The 19055-nt window shown below is 43.1% G+C and overlaps 1 protein-coding gene across 3 annotated transcripts; it reads left to right on the top strand.

Moving 5' to 3' along the window:
- The first annotated feature begins 3451 nt into the window (after positions 1-3451).
- LOC146560266 (pannexin-1-like) lies at positions 3452-18529 on the top strand. Of its 3 annotated transcripts, none has more exons than XM_085244231.1 (8): positions 3452-3607; positions 10516-10715; positions 11837-11952; positions 13545-13732; positions 13918-14196; positions 14571-14793; positions 15781-15979; positions 16443-18529. In XM_085244231.1, exons 2-8 carry the CDS (start codon positions 10535-10537, stop codon positions 16520-16522), a joined length of 1266 nt encoding a protein of 421 aa, XP_085100357.1. In that variant the 5' UTR covers positions 3452-3607; positions 10516-10534; the 3' UTR covers positions 16523-18529. The 3 variants fall into 3 exon arrangements, with proteins under 3 accessions (XP_085100357.1, XP_085100359.1, XP_085100358.1); XM_085244233.1 differs by lacking the exon at positions 3452-3607 and adding an exon at positions 7056-7216; XM_085244232.1 differs by lacking the exon at positions 3452-3607 and adding an exon at positions 7353-7674.
- Positions 18530-19055: the final 526 nt, after the last annotated feature.

Raw genomic sequence — 19055 nt, 5'->3', positions numbered from 1 at the left:
ATTACTAAATATGTGTATTTAAATTATTATTTTATTATTGTTTACCTTAGTAAGGTCAATGTCTTGATACGTTACATTGTATTGCACTAAGCTATTTTAAAAAATCGGTTTCCTGTGTGGTTTTAGGACTTTTCCACCTTTTGGGATTAATAAAGTGTTAGTTATCAAAAACGTTATATCGATAGTCACTGAAAGAGAGCGGACAGTTGAGGGTTTCTTTTTCCCTCCAGCTTCTCGGTTATGTTTTCTAGTGTAACATCCTCCCATTTCCGGCGCATTTGTGCCCATTTCACTGCAACTTGACGCAGCTGGAGAAGTTTGGGAGGACCGCGGAGGGCAGAACGAGAATCCCCAGAATTCATAGCGATAGACCAACATCAATATGACTTCAAAATGGTTTTCGTTCTGACGCCCCAAATATTTCCAGAGCAGAACAGCTCATCTCAGATGGCCACACTTCAGAAGAGGCGCAGGCGCGAACCGGGAGCCTGACGCAGGCACAGGATCCCGGCCGCTCCTCATCACTCTTCTCCACACTTCAGCTTGAAGAGCTGCTTGTTGTTGCGTTTCTATGAATCAGTGTTTTTCCTCTTTGCCACAGAGCTGCTGCATGCTGCGCAGATCCACAGTCACGCCGCCCTGGAGGATGCTCCCTTTACGGGCTCCAATCTGAGCCGGAAATCCCAGCTCAGAAACAACAAATCGTGCCGGGGAGGAGGGAAACTCCAGGGTTGATTAAGACTTTTATAATATCATCATTTCTCTAAATGAATATCGTGACCAAAATAATTAACTTTGCTGACGTTACTGGATACCTAATATAGAAAATTTGTCGAGGAAAAGAAAAAGAAAGGACGACAGGTGGCGGTATAGGTGATACTCAGTCACCTGTGTGTCTCTTTTGTTGGCAAATTAATCGCTCTGAAAGCTGAAGAGAGAGTTTGTGGCCACAGCGCTACAACAGATAGACAAAAAGAGCAATTACACGATTTTTAACACGATATTATAATTTTAACTAGTAAAATAGCAACAAGCCAGCATTTAAACTGTGCCACAGCCTTCATCCGAAGGCTCCCTGAGTGCAAACATTAGGGACCAGTCACCCTGTTTGAACACTAATTTTTAAAGTTATGTTCAAGCTACACATGAACCCATCACAAACACACTGAATACCTCCATTCAAAGCACAGACACAGATGAAGGCAATCATGCCAGACTTTTTAAATAGAAAATGGGAAACAAGAGGGAAGTCGAACTCTTTTATTAATATCTTTATATTCAAGAATCAAAGGGATTAAAATAAAACACCAAATTTACTAAATCAAAACACAAGCTGCAAAGATTCAAGCAGAGAAAGTGTGTTTTAATTAAATTCTATTCAATTTTATTTATACAGCTCCAAATCACAACAGCAGTCACCTTAAAGTGCTTTATATTGAAAGGTAGACCCTACAATAATACATACAGAGAAAAACCCAACAATCATATGACCCTCTATGAGCAAGCACTTTGGCGACAGTGGGAAGGAAAAACTCCCTTTTAACAGGAAGAAACCTCCAGCAGAACCAGGCTCAGGGAGGGGCGGGGCCATCTGCTGCGACCGGTTGGGTGAGAAAAGGAAGACGGGATAAAGACATGCTGTGTTTTAATGACCGGCTGCTCTGTGGTTAGCTCCTGTGAGGGACCCAAGCAGTGAGGCTCAAGGACAAAGTGTGGAAGCTAATTAGATTTTAATCAGATAGAAGAGTTATGAGAAAAATTCCCCAAACTATGAAGAAAAGTAGTTGTTAAGTGAACAGGTTTAAAAATGAGGTCAACCAAACACAAAGGAGGGGAAGCTTACACAGCAACTGTATATAAACCTGAACAAATGGACATATTAAATTAACAGATAATAAAACATGTGTTCCTTTATATCATATTTATTACAACCAGAACATTTTTATTACAACTCGTTAACTGCAGATCCTCTGCAGTTAACGAGTTCTTTGGAGCTCGGAGAAAACATACAAAGTAAATATGATTGTTTTAATTAAATGTGTGCACTCCTCCTAGAAAACTGAATATATTATATAAAAACCAACAAATGCCTTTAGTTATATCAGTGTTCAAATAAAAAGTCATAATGGATTCTAAACTGTGTGCAGCAGTAAGTATAGTTTCCTAACATCACGTGCATATAAAGATGTGTGTATATGATTGTGTGTAACAGCAGCAGGAATAAGTTTGGTGCTGAAGTGTCTTCACTGTGCCGAGACTCTGCGCTGCCGTCCTGATGTCAGAGGAGAGGTGTTAGTCGCTGTTCTGAGAGCAGCATCGTCTCCCAGGTTTCCAGCGGTTTGTGAATGTCTCCTGTAAAGCTTTGTTTCTGGTTTATGCGCAGAGATGGTTGTGAGCATTCACACTTATGGAAAAAAGCTTAATTTTCCATCTGATATCAGCTACTTTAAAGCTTTTACTGAAGATATTTTTGTGCCCTAAATTTTTGTAGCTGAGGTGCTCTGATTTATGTACTCATACATTCTACGTGTAATTATTGATGACGGGGTGGGAAAAAATGAATAAACTCGGTGAGGGCTCATCAAACTTTGTACATTTGTGTCATGTACATCAGTCCTGCTGGGTGTCCGTGTCTTAATCAGCAGCAGCAGGCCTGCAATTTAAAATGTAGTCTTTCACACTTCTTACTGAAGCAAACTGAAGCTCATTCTGCTCTCTTTTTATTAAAAACAACTTGACCTCTGACCTGGACCTTTGTAACAGCACTGGTCTGTATGCCTGCTGAGCATGCAGGGACTGTCTACAAAGTCCAGCACTGAAATACATCACAGATGGCTGCCCCAGCCTACTTCTTGCTCAGTGCTTGCTCATAAGGGGTCATTTGATTGTAGCGTGTTCTCTGTATTATTGTAGGGTCTTTACCTTCATTATAAAGCACCTTGAGGCGACTGTTGAATGAATATCTTAAGAATCAACCAATAAACACAGTTTTAGTCATTTGCATGACTTCTGGAAACAGAAGTTTCACGATCCCTCGGAGAGTGTATAAAAGTTAGTGCTGCATCCTCTGGATGAGCACCTAACTCTGATGTGTGTAGCCTGCAATAAATTTAAGATCAGTGACTATTTATATATCAGATAAAATACTTCTACTACTATATATCAGATAAAATACTACTAAGAGAAAGAAAGAAAGAAAGAAAGAAAGAAAGAAAGAAAGAAAGAAAGAAAGAAAGAAAGAAAGAAAGAAAGAAAGAAAGAAAGAAAGAAAGAAAGAAAGAAAGAAAGAAAGAAAGATTTTTCAGCAGAGTTTGCTCGCCGATTGACTCCCGAGCTACAAGTTACAAAATCCCGCGCTGCACTTGAAGGCAGCAAGAGATCGGAAAATTCTGAGCCAATGTGAAGGCATCACGAAGATGAACGGAAGGAGTTTTGAGTCTTACAGGAAGAGGATTGATTTCGAAAGTTGTTTTGTTCTATCTGTTGAATGCCTGGCGGCCACACCGCCGAGCAGCTGCGCTGGAAAGCACCTGAAGTGATTCCCGCTGCACACAGCCTCCACCGCGGCCATGACGCTTTGATACACACCTGACGGAAGCAGCAGCAGGTAAGCGCGGGTTTATGATGTGTGCCAGCTTTGAGTAAATCACAGCTTCGTTAAAAGTCACTCTACCGTCTGTTTATGCCGCTTCATCGCTGTTAGCCACCCCAGCCGTCGGGGGTGTCAAACTTGCGACCCGCCGGCCAGAACCGGTCGTTTTCGGTCCACCGGCGGTTTTTAAAGTGTGAAAGTGAAAGTACAATTATTAATAAGTCCATATTTTTCATTATGGTGATGCATTACAGAGGAGGGAACGTGTCTGGAAGGTTGGAATTATTGTTAGATGGAGACAAACAGGTCAAAAATCATTAAGAGATTTAAAAAAACAACAGCAACCTTGTTTAGATACAAAAACTCTACATTTAAAGGTTTTCTGTCCTTCCTCTGTGACATTAAATTCTATCTATAGCTTTATAAGGTACACTTTTCCATTTGTTTATTAATAGAAATGTCAGCCAATCACATGGCAGCAGCTCAGTGCATTTAGACATGTAGGACCAGCTGATTTTCAAACAGCATCAGAATGGGGACTTAAAAGTGACTTAAGTGACTTTGAACGTGGCATGGTTGTTGCTACCAGACAGGTGGGTCAGAGTGTTTCAGAGAGTGGTCAGAAAATGAGAAAATATCCAGTGAGCGGCAGTTTTTGGAGTAAAGTGGTGTCGCTGATGGCAGAGGAGAATGGTTGGATTGCTTTGAGCTGATATGGAGGTAACAGTAACTCAAACAACAGACACGTGCTACAGCCAAGATAACACAGAAGCACATCTCTGAATCCACAGCGCGTCGGAGCGCGCGGCAGATGGGCTGCAGGGCCAGACCACAACCTCTCGGTATTTTTGGTGCATCGCTGTTGCTTCAGTTTCCTGTTCTCAGCTAAGACGACAGTTCACACGGGGCACCGACGTTAAACAACAGAAGGTTGGAAGGAGTGAGTGTCAGTTTCTGCTGTGGGTTTCAGATGGTCGGGTCAGAATTTGGCATAAAGAACAGTATGGATCCTGCCTTGTGTCAGCTGTTCAGGCTGCTGCTGGTGTGATGGTGTGGGGGATATTTTCTTGGCACCAACTGATCATCACCTAAACACTACAGCATACCTGAGTGTTGCTGCTGACCACACCCACCCCTTCATAACCACAGTGTTACCTTCTTTTTTCAAGCTCTTAAGACACGCGGCAGGAAACAAACTCCAACCCTGATTTGTATTTTTTAAAAAGTGCCATGGAGATTGACATGAGGTTTTGTAACACTGTCATTAGCATCAGGTATATTTAGCCTGATAAAACTTACTTCCCAAGTACAACAATTCATGACAAATTGAAGTACTCTTCTTGTATTTTCTAATTCTGCTTCTTTAAGCTTTAAAACCTTTGGAGGGACGTGTGTTGTTATGCAGTCGTCTTTCCCACTTCAGATCAGGTCGGGTCTCCTGAACTAAAACATGTTTGACGCTCCGGAGTTACGTAGTCAGCCCATCTTTGAGAATAATGAAGACTTTGCATTAAAAATGAAGAAAACAAACAAGTAAAGCAAACAAAGCAGGCCGATGATGTCGTGGGAAGATGATCACGAGGGGTTTTGAAATCCTTCTTTATTAAAATCAGGCTTCGCTTTACTCCACGAGTCTGAGGTTGCACAGCTGAGGAGCAGCGGCGCTGGTGGCTGAAGTGGCCTGTACCTCATGACTCATAGTGACTAATCTTAATCTTTGTTCATGGCATGACGCTGTGGATAATAACCGTGAGGCTCCAGGCTTTAACAGAAGGTGATTTTAAAGAGCTCTGTGCTGTTATGTTAATGACTACAGTTCTCAGCTTAACCAGACTTCCAAGAAATGCTCATGATAAATATTTAGATCAGGAGGGAAACTGTGGATGTAAGAAGGACTGGCACACACGGTGAAGACAAAGAGGCTGTGTTGCTTTACTTAACAGAGGTCTGTGTGTTTTCCTGCTATTTTTGACCCTTTGACAAGTGAAACTGTGTGCGAGCTTCAGTTTATTAAGAGGAAATTGTTGGAATATTTGTTCAGTAGAGCAAAATGAAACCAATATCCCTGTAGAGCAGTTTGCTTTGCAGACAGAACCCGTACCAAACACACTACAAGATCCAGAAAACGTCTGCTGTCACCGTGAATCATGGAGGAAAACATCGACATGACTGTCGGTGTCTCTGAGTGCCGGCTTTAAGAGCTGAGCATGAAAACACTGCTGAGGGTCTGAAGTGATGCTCACAGCTGAGCCTCGTTCCATAAACATGTTGAATTTACGCCGAAGGTCACTCGGAGTGGCACAGCCTGACTGTTCCAGCCTGTTTAATGCTTTTCTACAGTTGATAAAATAAAAAATAAAGGTGCCCAAAGATGGAAGATTGAGTTCAGAGGGTCGGCCTCAATAAAACCCTGTCCAGCAGTTTCTCGCCCTGCACTGGATCCCCTCAGGGATCGATCGTCAGAGCTGTCGTGGACCAAGAGTTGTCTTAAAGTATGTTGACAGCTCGCTGATTATGAGTTTTCTGCTGGAAGTGGAGCAGGAACGTGGCCTGACCTTCACTAAGTGGTGTGAGCGGTTTTTCCTCCAAAGACCAAAGAAATGTCCAGTGAGCAATGGCGTGTCCAGCGGGGTGGCCTGGGGGGGCACAGGCCACCCCCCCCAACCAGACTGGCCACCCCAGGTGCCACCCCAAAGGCAAAACAATAAAATTCAATCAAATATCAAATGTACGATTATGTTTTCACGGTGAAGCTCAGATATCCGAGTGTAAGTGAATGCAGCATCGGCTTCTGCGCTATGTGCATCACGTTAGCAAAGGTAGGAGAGCCAAGCGCGAAAGACGCACTGCAGGAAACAATTTTTCGGTGAAAGAAAATGAGGACAGAATAAATGTCCCGGTAAGTAATATTAAGTTTGTTGAGTTTAGTAAACTTCGGTGAAATTAGAATACCAAGGAAAAAAATAACACTTAAAGAATTATTGCAGCCGTGGAATATTTCAGACAGTATGCTACTGAGGGCAGCTAACATAAGAGTTATGAGTTATAAGATATCATCTAAGTCGTAACATTGCTGTATGGAGCTGCAGATTTGGTTGCAGGTTAACATAGCTGGACTGGCCATCGGGCATACCGGGCGTATCCCCAGTGACTTATTTTTTATTTTTATTTTGTAATGGCATGAACAATGAGAGGTGGTGGATTGGCCAGATGCAGGTCGATGTGTAAAAATGACTCAGTTGTTTGGTGGTGGCTATGGCGGGGCTTCCACAGAGGCCAGCAGGTGGATGAGGGAAGGGGAGGCAGGAGGAGAGCCCCGAAGCAGCCACCAGTCCGACAATGGCGTGTCCAGCGGGGTGGCCTGGGGGGGCACAGGCCACCCCCCCCAACCAGACTGGCCACCCCAGGTGCCACCCCAAAGGCAAAACAATAAAATTCAATCAAATATCAAATGTACGATTATGTTTTCACGGTGAAGCTCAGATATCCGAGTGTAAGTGAATGCAGCATCGGCTTCTGCGCTATGTGCATCACGTTAGCAAAGGTAGGAGAGCCAAGCGCGAAAGACGCACTGCAGGAAACAATTTTTCGGTGAAAGAAAATGAGGACAGAATAAATGTCCCGGTAAGTAATATTAAGTTTGAGTTTAGTAAACTTCGGTGAAATTAGAATACCAAGGAAAAAAATAACACTTAAAGAATTATTGCAGCCGTGGAATATTTCAGACAGTATGCTACTGAGGGCAGCTAACATAAGAGTTATGAGTTATAAGATATAATCTAAGTCGTAACATTGCTGTATGGCGCTGCAGATTTGGTTGCAGGTTAACATAGCTGGACTGGCCATCGGGCATACCGGGCATATCCCCAGTGACTTATTTTTTATTTTTATTTTGTAATGGCATGAACAATGAGAGGTGGTGGATTGGCCAGATGCAGGTCGATGTGTAAAAATGACTCATTTGTTTGGTGGTGGCTATGGCGGGGCTTCCACAGAGGCCAGCAGGTGGATGAGGGAAGGGGAGGCAGGAGGAGAGACCCGAGGCAGCCGCCAGTCCGAGTGTCAGGTGAACTGAACTTCAGGTAAGAAGTTATGACCTGCAGTCTATCTGGGTCAGATATAAACCAAGTTTAGGTGGAGTTTATTTTTGTTGTGCTGACTTTTTACCCTCAGTTGCAATAACTCGTACTGCGTTCTAGCCAGCTTGATGGAGTTTTTAGGTGGGTGGGTGCTATGATGTTACTGATAGTGAACTTTATTTTATTCATAAGGTTAGTTAGTAGAGTTGCCAACGGCTCCTTAAAAAAATGGAATGGTCCCTCATTCAGAGAAAATATTATGCGTTTCGTATTGAGCTGAGAAGAGACGCAGTTTGTCCCGAACTTTAGCTAGAATGGAAAAAGACACAATGCTGGAGTTATTCTGTGTGTTTATGCTGCACAGCTGCCTCTTCTCTCATTCTCTCCCCCTCTCTCTCCTGTTGCTACTTCAATCATGAAACTGATCAATGATCAGCTGATCGTCTCTCTTGTTTATTTATCGCCCACTTTGTGCCAGAAAGAGGAAACCAGCGGATGTTGCGCTAAACAACAGCAGCACGTTTAAGCTTGATCAGCTGTTGTTAGAATTTATTTAATATTAATTTCTAGTATCAGCTGATGTTTGCTGGAGCCACAGCTGTAAAGCTGCTGGTCATGATATCGGTTTGGATATGTGGTGAGAGGGAAACATGAAGATGAAACCAGGAGATGTCCTTACTGAACCATCAGAGCTGTGATGGAGAAACAGGTTTACCTTTTAGGTGACATGAATGAGTTGAAGTTATCAACTGTTTCTGAGAGACAAATAACACCAGGATCCTTTTCTAAGCAGCTGACAGCTGGTAACTGTGCAGGGGCGGGTCTAGCAAAGTGTTGCCAGGGGGCCAGGTAGGGCATTAACAGGGAAAGGTGGGGCACAAAGAAATACTTTTCTTTCTTATTCTCATTTAAAATATCTAGCTTTTATTAAATAATTATCTAAATCTTACAACCCAAGTTTTTATCTGACGTAAAATGTATAGAAATCATACATATACCAACAAGACTGTACATCACTGTCACAACAGCATTTGTTTTCAGTCAAAGGCTTTATGGCTTTAATACCTGGGGGGCCGGTCTGTAGTCAAAATGCCCGATTTTCTGTCCCAGTCCAGCCCTGCAGGTTAATACTGGCAGTGTCACCATGCCAGCTGACTGTATTTTATCATCAGCCAGTGTTGTTCTTTATCAATATTACCAAAGTTTACCATAAGGCAGCATAGAAAGTATTTACTTGCTTTCAGGTTTTATTCAAATGTTAGTCTTTTCAGTTGTTTCCCCACTTTTTTCCTGTTTCAAAATCAAACACCAGTTTGTGAGAAGATTATCTTCTTTTTTTAACAGGCAGATAAAGTTTTGCATTGGCTAATTTGTCAATTGTTTGCTACAAATGTTCGTATTTTAATATTCAAAAATGTTTTTGCCCAAAACATATGTGTACTATATGTCAGTAAAAATACTATGCAAATATTGATGTCCTTGAATGCTGAGTAAACACTGACAAAGCACTGATTGTATCTCTTGTCCTTTAGCAACGCAGTATCTAAAAACTTTGCACAGTAGTGGTTAAAATCTCATTCTAATAAGAGTTAAAAGCGCATTCGGTTATTAGGTTTACAGGGTTATTGAATTATGGTTAATAGAATTGTTTTTAACATTATCTGCCAATTACATCTGCCACCCTTCTCCAAATCTGTGCCCCTACCTGGCCCCCCCAACAAAAATTTTCTAGACACGCCACTGCCAGTGAGGAGGCTCCTTCATCCTCCCCCTGCGCCCATTTCGGTTCATGTGAACCAGCAGCTCTAAATAATCGAGACAAGAAGTCAAAGTTTGATTTAAATACAGACACTTTAGATAAAACGGTAGATCGGCTGTGGTTTGCCTTTCATTTTTAGCAGATATTCTCAGTACTGCAGATGGAGCGTGTCCTTTCTGTCTGTGATGATTTTCTTTTCCCGTAGATTATCCCAACTTTAATCTCTGTGACTCTGAGTAATAATAGAGTTTACACAAATTATCTGAATCTGCCACATGACTGGCTAATTTGCACGAATGCACATGGAGCCGTGATCCTAATAAAGTGCTCACGGAGTGAACACTGACAAACAGGAGAAAGTGGAGTTAAATAAAGCTGCTGTTGGCGAACAAAATGAGCAAAACCTCATTATGGAATCTGGAATGTCTAATTAAAGACTAATACAGGTTATTATGTTAGTGCATTATTTAATTATGGCTGCGTTAAAGCGATATTAGGCAGCGAGCTGGGAAATTAAGTAGCTGCTGTAACAGGACACGTTCACCTCGTGTGCTGCTTTGCATCGCTCACATTAAATTTGCCTGGCAAAAAGGCGACGGGAACTCGGGGAACATGTCAGAGCCGTGCAAACTCAATTTAATATAATATATAAAGGCCGTTTTCACAGTTACAGGCCCTCGAGGTGCACGGGTGTGGGTCGAAATTTGACAGTTTTTAATTCGTAGTTTCGAAGCATGTTTCACACCCTCGTAACTTCAGAAGTACAACAGATAGCCAGATGAAAACAAGCCCACACTCAGCGTCTCAGTGTAAAGCCAAAAATATTTTGTTTCGAGCTAATTTTTCTGTAACCAACTTTGATCATTAATATCACAGGATATGTCAAAGTTTCTGAATATCTGCTATTTCTAAAGACATCAGTACCCAAAAATACTGCAAAACATTTGTGAAAATGCATCAGATTTAAGCCAAACGTTTTCATAGTATGAAGGTAAAACAACCAAAGTCATGGCACAGAGCGAGCTGATTCCGCATTACCTCTGTGAGACGTGCTAACGGAGATGCTTGTTGATTTGTGTCAACAGGTAAGAGCAGAGCATAGACATGGCCATTGCACACGTGGCTACGGAGTACGTGTTCAGCGACTTTCTGCTGAAGGACCCGAACCAGGCTCGATACCGCAACGTTCGAACGGAGCTCGCCGTGGACAAGATCGTGACCTGCGTGGCCGTGGGCCTTCCCCTCCTCCTCATCTCTCTGGCCTTCGCTCAGGAGGTCTCAGTCGGTGAGTGAAGCCGGGGGAACGAGCAAAGTTGGCTCCATGACGCAGGTGACTGTGTGATAGTTAAATGTTAGGTGGTAATCTCATGAAGAAGAGTTCATCAGAAGTCACAGAATCCAGCCTGAATAGCCTTTAAGAGACTCCAGCTGCACATCTGTACGCGCCACTGTCATATTTCTAATCATAGAAACGTTTTTGTCAGTTTTCTTCTCCTAAAGCTTTTCATTTATTCATTTTCTGTAGTTTTCCGCTTCTAATCACTGCCCCGTGATGTTTTTCAGTGCGTGTCGGCTAACAGACGGTTCTACCCTTTTCATAAATATCTTCTCCTTAAAACACTTCCATTTCCTCTGACGCTGCTTCTGCTTACATGTGGCCGTTTTTCTGTCCTCGCTTCTTGTTTTTACCTGCAGTTTTTCTTCCATGCTGCTCTTAAATTGTGTCCGTACTTTGGTGGCAGATGCAGAAATTATGTTCATAGATAAAGGAAACGGCACAGGTGTGATAAACACATACACATTGGTTTATAAAAAGATTTCCTGTATAAAATATGAGGTCAGTTGGGCTTTTTAGCCTCTCGGGTAGCTTAGTTCCTCGGATCTTGTCTGTGTGGGTCTAAAGTGGTCTAAAGATCTGAACTTGGAACCAGTCCACATGTCTAGGTGTCCATCGGGAAGATGCTAAACTCCAGGTGTGTTTGAATTTGTCTTACAGCAGCATGAAAACACAAGTTTCAGACAAACAACAAATGAATGTTTAAAAGAGATGAAAGAACCTACAGAAGGCCTTTTATTCATCGCCTGGCATTTCTGACAGAACGTCTCCTGAACCAACCAGCTGGCGTCTCTAACGCCGTGTGACTGATGTTTTCTTCAATTTTATTCACAGTCATGTTTAAAAAGCCTTACAGTCTTAACTCGAACCTGTACGAGTCCTGTCTGGGTCACTTCATTCATGTGAGAAATCTTTCTAAGAAATCCACTCAACCACAGACAGATCTGGTCTTGCAAGAATCCTGATCTGTTTCCAGGAAGTAGACTGTGGACTTAAGGTTATGCCGTGTCACTCGTGTTGATTCTGACCCTGCTGCTGGGGCTTATTTCATGTCTCCATGTTTCTCTCAGGTACTCAGATCAGCTGCTTTGCTCCGACTAACTTCTCATGGAGGCAGGCAGCTTATGTGGACTCCTTCTGCTGGGCGGCCGTGCACACACAGACTCTACCTCTGTGGCTGCACAAGGTACACACACAGTGCTACAGTTACTGAAAAGGTGTAAGCCATCTTAATCTCACTGTGTTTGATTCAGAGTGAAAGGAAAGCTTTCTGACGTTCACAGGCAGCCTCGGGTTTGAGATTTCAGGGTGTGGTTCGGATATTTTTAGTAGGGTGCATTCTGAGGACTGTAATGGGCGTGCATGTTTCCTTACATACCTACAACGATCTTTCTATAATGACACCGGATAAACCTGCACAAGAAACTGACGATCAAACAGCTGATCGTGCACAAAAGCACAGTTAACCCTCAGAGCTTTGCTTTCTGCCTTTCAGCTAATTCTGTCGGGTTTGAAACGTGAGTCTGCTCTACCAGTCCTCTTCATGGTTCAGGTTTTTGTCGTTAATGAGAAAGGGCATACCCATATCTTTCTTTTGTTATGATTCACCACTTTTTTGGGGGGGGTTTGTGGTTCTTATGTCACTCAGTCTGTAGTTGGTTTCATTTCTAAGTAAAATCCACTGGAGTCTGGAGCCTAATCACAGAGAGAAGCTTAGATTCAAATCAAACTATCGGTTCGCCTTCACACTTTCACTCTTGGCTCATTCCCTCTCTAAATCTGCTGATTTCTTTTTGTTTTTCATTTAAAAATGTTTGTTTGTTTGTTAAAATAAAGAGTTGATATTAAGTGAGTGTGATCGCCATGGGAAACTTTGTTTCCACCCTTTTTAATTCACTTTATTTTTGGAGACTACGTGGAGGCATCCACATAAAACTGTCACTTCTTAAAAAGGCCACATTTTACACCCAGTCCAAGTGATCTGTCTGTGATCTGTCTGTCATAGTTTCAATAGCAAAATGGAACCGTATTAATATCTGTCACCTAAAGAACAGAAACAAGCTGACACTCAATATAAGAGCATCAATAAACAAAAAGGCGAGTTTTGAGAAGTCTCTTAAATGTTTCATAAAAAGGTCGATGTGAAGCTCAGAGCCTTCAGCCCACAGTGAAGGCTCTGAGCCCAGAGGCGTGGAGGTTGGGCGAGGGATAGAAAGCAGACGCGTGGTTGGGTGCAGCAGGTCAGAGGGGTGCTGAGGGGTCAGTGGAGATTTATGAGGGTGGGGGTGATATGTGCCCAGAGCTAAGAGCCTGTTAGAAGGTGAAGGTTTGGACAGAGTGGAGATCTTTCAGGGCTTTGCTGGAAATCCCACTGCAGTAATCGGGCCGGCTGGCTGAGGGTCTCTGCTACAGAGCCAGAGAGAAGATTAAACATTTAGTGAATAAACATTTCAGTTTATTCACATCTGTTTAATTTCTTAAAGCACTTGTAAACTTTATGGTTTATGATGTGAGATACTACTCCACAGTAAGACCAGAGAACTGAACACACACTCTCTCTCATTTCTCTATGAAAGTGAAACTGTTATCTCTGTCTGTTTCATCAGGCATTAGTTTATCAACGCAAACACCAGCATAACAGCAGCCTCGGTGTCAGTGTGTCAGCTGTCCACACCTTTCTTTTATCAGCAGTCGTATTTGTGGAAACGTCACCGCTAATGTGATTGTTTATGTCTTATTTAAAGCTCTGCTGCCTCCTCTCCTGTGTCCTCTCTCCAGTTCTTTCCTTACATCCTGCTGCTGGTGGCCGTGCTCATGTACGCCCCGGCGTTGTTCTGGAGATTTTGCGCTGCGCCGCTCCTGCAGTCTGACCTCGCCTTCATCATGGAGGAGCTGGACCGCTGTTATAACCGCGCCGTCACTCTGGCCAAACGGATGGCGACAGCGGAGCAGCCGTCCGCTGACAGGTACAGCACTTTACAGCCAACAGGGTGGGAAGGATGCACTTCATTGTTTGGGAGCATGGCAAAAAGCTTCCAATCAGTGGAATAACTGTTGCATCCACTGGTCTGACTGTGTGTTTACCAGCAAATCCATAAAGAACCAGCACGACCTCACTTTAATCTGCTCTTTCTACCCTTTCTTCCCACAGCGATCCCACCGAGGGCTGCTTCAATTACCCAATGGTGGAGAAGTTCTTGATGACCAAGCGCTGCTCGCGGAAGCTGATCATTTACTACTTCCTGTGCCGCGTTCTGACTCTGCTCACCCTGCTCTGCGCCTGCGTCTGCCTGGGCTACTACCTCCGCCTGGCCTCCACTACAGACGACTTCGGCTGCAAGCTGCGTGTCGGCCTGCTCGAGTCAGACACCGGCGTCCCCGACAGGGTGCAGTGTAAGCTCATCGCCGTGGGAGTCTTCTCCTTGCTGAGGTATTTTCCTGAGCTTTGCATTGAAGAGTTTATGCATCAAAAATCAGAATAAGCTTTGATTTGTGCTTTACAAACAAGTTTACCTGTGGTGCAATGATTAGATCTGAACTCTTGCTTTCAAGAATAGTAAAAACTGAAATTCATTAAACTGGGAATGGCAGACTGCAGGTACCAGGCAGGGGGTTAAAAAAAGTGGCATAAATTGCAGTTCCTCTAACGCCCACTAGAGGCTGGCTCCAAAAGGGGAGTCAGTCTCCAAAAGACACATTTTTGACACATTTCATTGGATAAAAAGAGTTTTTTGTTGCCATTATGCCAGTAGGTTGGTCTTTTGGGATACTTAAGGCCTCCATCTCTCTGATTACTCTTCTCAGCTTCGTAAACTTGATCGTCTTCGCCACGTTGATTCCAGTTGTGATCTACGCCAGTCTGCGTCCCCTCTACTGCTATGACCACGCCCACTTCCTTGAAACCTACCAATCACTGCCCACTGTGAGCGTCCTGCCCAAACCCGGTGGCCAATGTGACGATCTCTCGCTCTACCTGCTCCTACTGGAGGAGAACATCAGTGAACTGAAATCCTACAAATATATGAAGGTGTGTATTTTAAAGCATCAGAAATGACAAACGGCCGAACTTTGTCTGTGTTTAAGTGAAGTTGTTTGACCATAAAATCAAATCATTCGTACATGAGAAACCAGATCCTTCTGTTGTGTTTGGAATAGTTACGTTGACCCGATTTCCCTCTTTATGTCCCATTCTCCCATTTCATGTGTTGTGATAAAATCCCACATTCTGATTGGCTTAAATAGATGTTGCACAAGAAACTCGGGGCTAAAAAAAAAGGCATCGTGGCTCTCTGACTATGTGAGCATATGAATGAGAGCATGAAACCAAACATCATCCTTTTATGCCTGTTAGAAGAAAACAAAGTGCATATGACTCCTTCACATGTTAAATGCCAAACCTCTCCCAGTTTACCCTTCATTGTCAGAAACTGTCCCACATAAGCATGCTCTTTGTCCTACATGTGGTTTGGTAACTCTAATACTGGGAAAAAATATCTCAGAAAGTTGTTTCAGTTCATCTGGATGGAACATTTTCATTGTGAGAAGCGTTTTGATCACTAAGTCTCAGCAGACCTTATAAACAGTATTATAAGAGTGTGACTTTTATCATCCACAGTGCCGTGATCCATTCCCTGTGAATAGCCCACATGACCACTGACCATTTATGATGACGCTCTCGTGGTTCATTGTTATGTAATCGCACTGGTTTCTATGGTTACGCAACGTTAGCGTTTATAAGGTTGTGGAAACGTGCGGCCAGTTGAGGCGCGGATGAGTGAGGACACATTTCTCCCACTGAAAGCGTTGTGCAGGTCCAGAGAATCAACTTTGTGGTTATTGGACATGCATGAACACATAAAAAGTACTGCAAACTGAATTGGAGGCACATTTTTAGCTTTCTTCATATATGCACTTGTGTTTTGTTGTGGTGTTCCTGCAGCCCTGCCGGGTTTAAATAAAGCATGTTTTAGTATCCTACATGGTGCGTTTCTTCCCTGACGATTTCTGGCCGTAGGTGTTGGAGATGTTGAGGAGACGAGGCGAGCACGCCGGAGAAAGCTTCGACCCCATGGGCCTGCTGCAGAATCTCTGCCTGGTGAAGATGGACAACGTAGACGGGTTGAAACCCACCAGTGCTTCAGCGATGCCTGATAACGACGAGGGTCCAAACTCGTCCAAAGAAAACGGCAGCAAGACGGAAACGGAGATGAAAGGTGAGAAAAGAAACAGCTTTGAAATCTCACTGGAAGGAGTGGGTGCTCTCGTAAGGATGTGGATGAAAAAGTATAATCTGACATCACAGTGGTGTTTATTTACGGGAGGGACAGAGAAGCGACAGACTGCAGGTTTCTGAGGAGATGATGGTTCAACCAGCAGAACCAGTTCCCTGCTATTCCAGAATATGAATAACAGCTGCAGTTTCAAGGCTTCAGCCTCAGGTTTAATATTAAAGTTGTTACAAATCTGGAAGAATAAGTTCCCACTCGAGCTCTTTGGAATCTGGCAGAGAAATCTGATATTCTTCAATGACCCAGTCGGTACTTGATCTTTTATTAAATACTAAATTGTAAGTTGTGAACAGTTGACGCAGCACTGTGAACTCTGTTTTTACAAACCTCTACAGACAGGTTTTCAGGTCCATTTCAGTAACAGACGGGCTTATTTGTGTGTTTTTAGAGCTCAGACCTCTGCTGCAAGAGAACAGCGATGCAGCAGGAAGCGGCGACGGAGGCGTTCTCCGACAGAGACCGATGTGATGATTCAGCGTGGGATTAACAAACTCAGACTTTAAATCGTTTTCTTCAGAGGAGAGAGGATGGAGAGTGTGTTTTTTGTCTGTCCGGTAGATCGTGGAAAAATGGCAGGACGCTGGAGGATGATTGGCTAAAACTCCCGATGGTACTGATTTCGACTTCCTCTGAATTTTTTTTTTAAGGACAATTTCAAACACTACAATCCTGAAAGCTTAACTTGGATTTTTACATTTTCTGACACACAATCACTGAATATGGAGCTCCTGAAAGGTCGCACTGGGAACATCTTTCCTCCTGACGATGCTTTTATGTTCCCGCTGACGTGTTTTGGTCCAGCCTTCGTGTATTATGTAATGTATGCATTGCTCATTTACACAGCCACTTCGCGAATGCAGAACTTTATAAAAACATCTGTTTATAAAAACACTGTGACCCGGTTCCACCTCTGCTGCCTCGGTCGCCCTTATCTGCTCCCTGTGAGAATCTAGCTTCCTGCAGGGTCGTTCGTTAGGATTTTTATGCATAAACAAAGCAGGGAATCAGAGCAATGCAAGGTTGTTTTCTTTCTGTTGTACATTCACGGTTCTCGCTCTATCTGCTGAAAAATCTCCCAGGACTTCATCAATAAGCCAAAAAATAAGCCTGAACAACCTCAATGACAGATTCAGACTTAAAAAAATATATGTGTGTGTGTGTGTTCTTTTTTTTTTTGGCCTTTGCTGTGTCTCAGGGTGTTTAACAGGCTTAATGCATGGGACATCTTCATGGACATAGTGTCAGAGTCTGATAAACCTGCGCTTTGGGCCACAAAAACACTTCTAGTTGTCTGTGTGAAAACAGCCTTCAGTGACCTCGGTAAACACTCTCCCGATGGCCTTGTGAGCTCAGCTGCAAGGTTCAGGCTATATTTAATAAAACGTGAAATTCTTTTTGTAAATTATGATCGTTTATCCTGTTGACTTGTCAGTCTCAAGTCGTGACACAGTCAGTTCTGGTCCTAACTGATCACGTCGTGTTTCAAAAACAGTCATTTCAGGAGCTCCGTATGGTTCCATGATTATCAGACAAAAGTTTACCTTCCAGTCAGGGTCTCGTTCACGAGTGAGAGAAGAAGGGAGCGTCTGTGGAGACCTGAGCGTGGAATCTTTTCCACCCTCATCGTGACCGAAGTGATGAGCTTTCTCTTCCTTTAGAGACCAGACGAGGCGCTCAGAGGAGAGCCGCTCCTCCTCCTGCCACTAAAACTGCTTTTAAAGTCAATATTGTCAGACTGATTGTTCCTGCGAGCTGCCTTAGTGGGAGAACGAGTTTTTCATGCGATTGTCAATCACATTTCAAGTCAACGTTAGCGCTTTAAAGGAAAATGAAAATGAAACTGGAATCATTAAAAGGTAGCTAACTCATGAACATGCAGTCCCAGTATTTGTTCAGGGTTTGGCTCCCCAGACTGATTTCCTGCTTAAGAACTGAACGTTTTTCTCATGTGTGGATGTGATTAAACTGTCCTTTGCATGTCAAGCTACAAGAAAAAGAGGTACAACTGCATGAAGCTTGGTTTTGTGTACATATTTTTTAGGTTACGAGGTTTTCTTTGTTTAACATAGACGTAAATAATCCAAAGTCAGGTTTTAGGTTTTATCGCTGTGAGAGAACTCGTGTAAATCTCTCAGATGTTCAAAAGTCTTGATCTGGAAATCAACTCGTCGTGTCTGCTGGGGGATCTCAGGGATAAAATCCTCTCACTGGACTCTGTGTGATCGTCGGTTTTTGTGTTTTTAAAGTGCCTGTGGAACTTTTTTGCATGCATTGATGAAACTTGTTCTCTTCACTCCACACCAGTGACTGTTTTCTGAACTTGTTTGTGTTTTGAATGTCATGGCTGAGTATTATTGGGATTCAGATTTGTGCAATGTGTAAAGAGAGACTTGATGTTGTTAACGTTTCCTGTGTTTCTGGATTTGAAGTGAAAGTTTGTTCATTCGTAAACACGACTGCAGTGGTTAAAACTGACCTCACCATAAACTGTGTGTGTGTTGTGTGGGTGGGTCGGGGGCTTGAGCAGATCTATACAATGCTCAAACACATGGTGCTATTTACATCCTTAAACTCGTGCTGTTTGGTGGCCCAATCTGACCTCAGGGGCCAGACCAGTTGTTTTTTTGTTTTTTTTTTTCTTCTTCTTCTTCTTCAATCTGAGCTGCAGGCAAGATTGTTAAAAAGCTGCGCAGAAAAAGGGAATATTTACTGAGAGAAAGCACGCATAAACAAATAATTTGTAATTATACAAAGACTCCTGACAAAAAAGAAAACTGAGGGGAAAGAAGACAAAAAGGAGCTCAGAGCAGGAGAAAAGACAAAGTACAGGGGAGAGCATCATAGAAGCCGTCAGCATCTTAGACCTGTTGCAGCATAACTATGGGAGGTTTCAGGGTCACCTGATCCGAACTGGGAAGTGGTTCCACAGAAAGCTGAAGGTTCTGCCTCCTGAAACCACGAGTAAGGCCTGCAATCTGAGAGCAAAGTGCTCCGTTGGTTA

This window comes from Mchenga conophoros, linkage group LG14 (assembly GCF_057382185.1).
Source record: "Mchenga conophoros isolate Kocher_MC1m ecotype Shallow Benthic linkage group LG14, M_conophoros_male_GT1.1, whole genome shotgun sequence".
Taxonomy (NCBI): Eukaryota; Metazoa; Chordata; class Actinopteri; order Cichliformes; family Cichlidae; genus Mchenga; species Mchenga conophoros.
Note: the sequence above shows the minus strand (reverse complement) of the source record. Positions and strands in the feature narration are given on the sequence as shown.

Coding starts and splice junctions, on each gene's coding strand:
- LOC146560266 (XM_085244231.1), top strand. CDS start 10,535: ATGGCCATTGCACACGTGGCTACGGAGTACGTGTTCAGCGACTTTCTG. Junction 13,733..13,917: donor GAGCAGCCGTCCGCTGACAG/GTACAGCACTTT, acceptor TTCTTCCCACAG/CGATCCCACCGAGGGCTGCT. Junction 14,794..15,780: donor AATCCTACAAATATATGAAG/GTGTGTATTTTA, acceptor TTCTGGCCGTAG/GTGTTGGAGATGTTGAGGAG.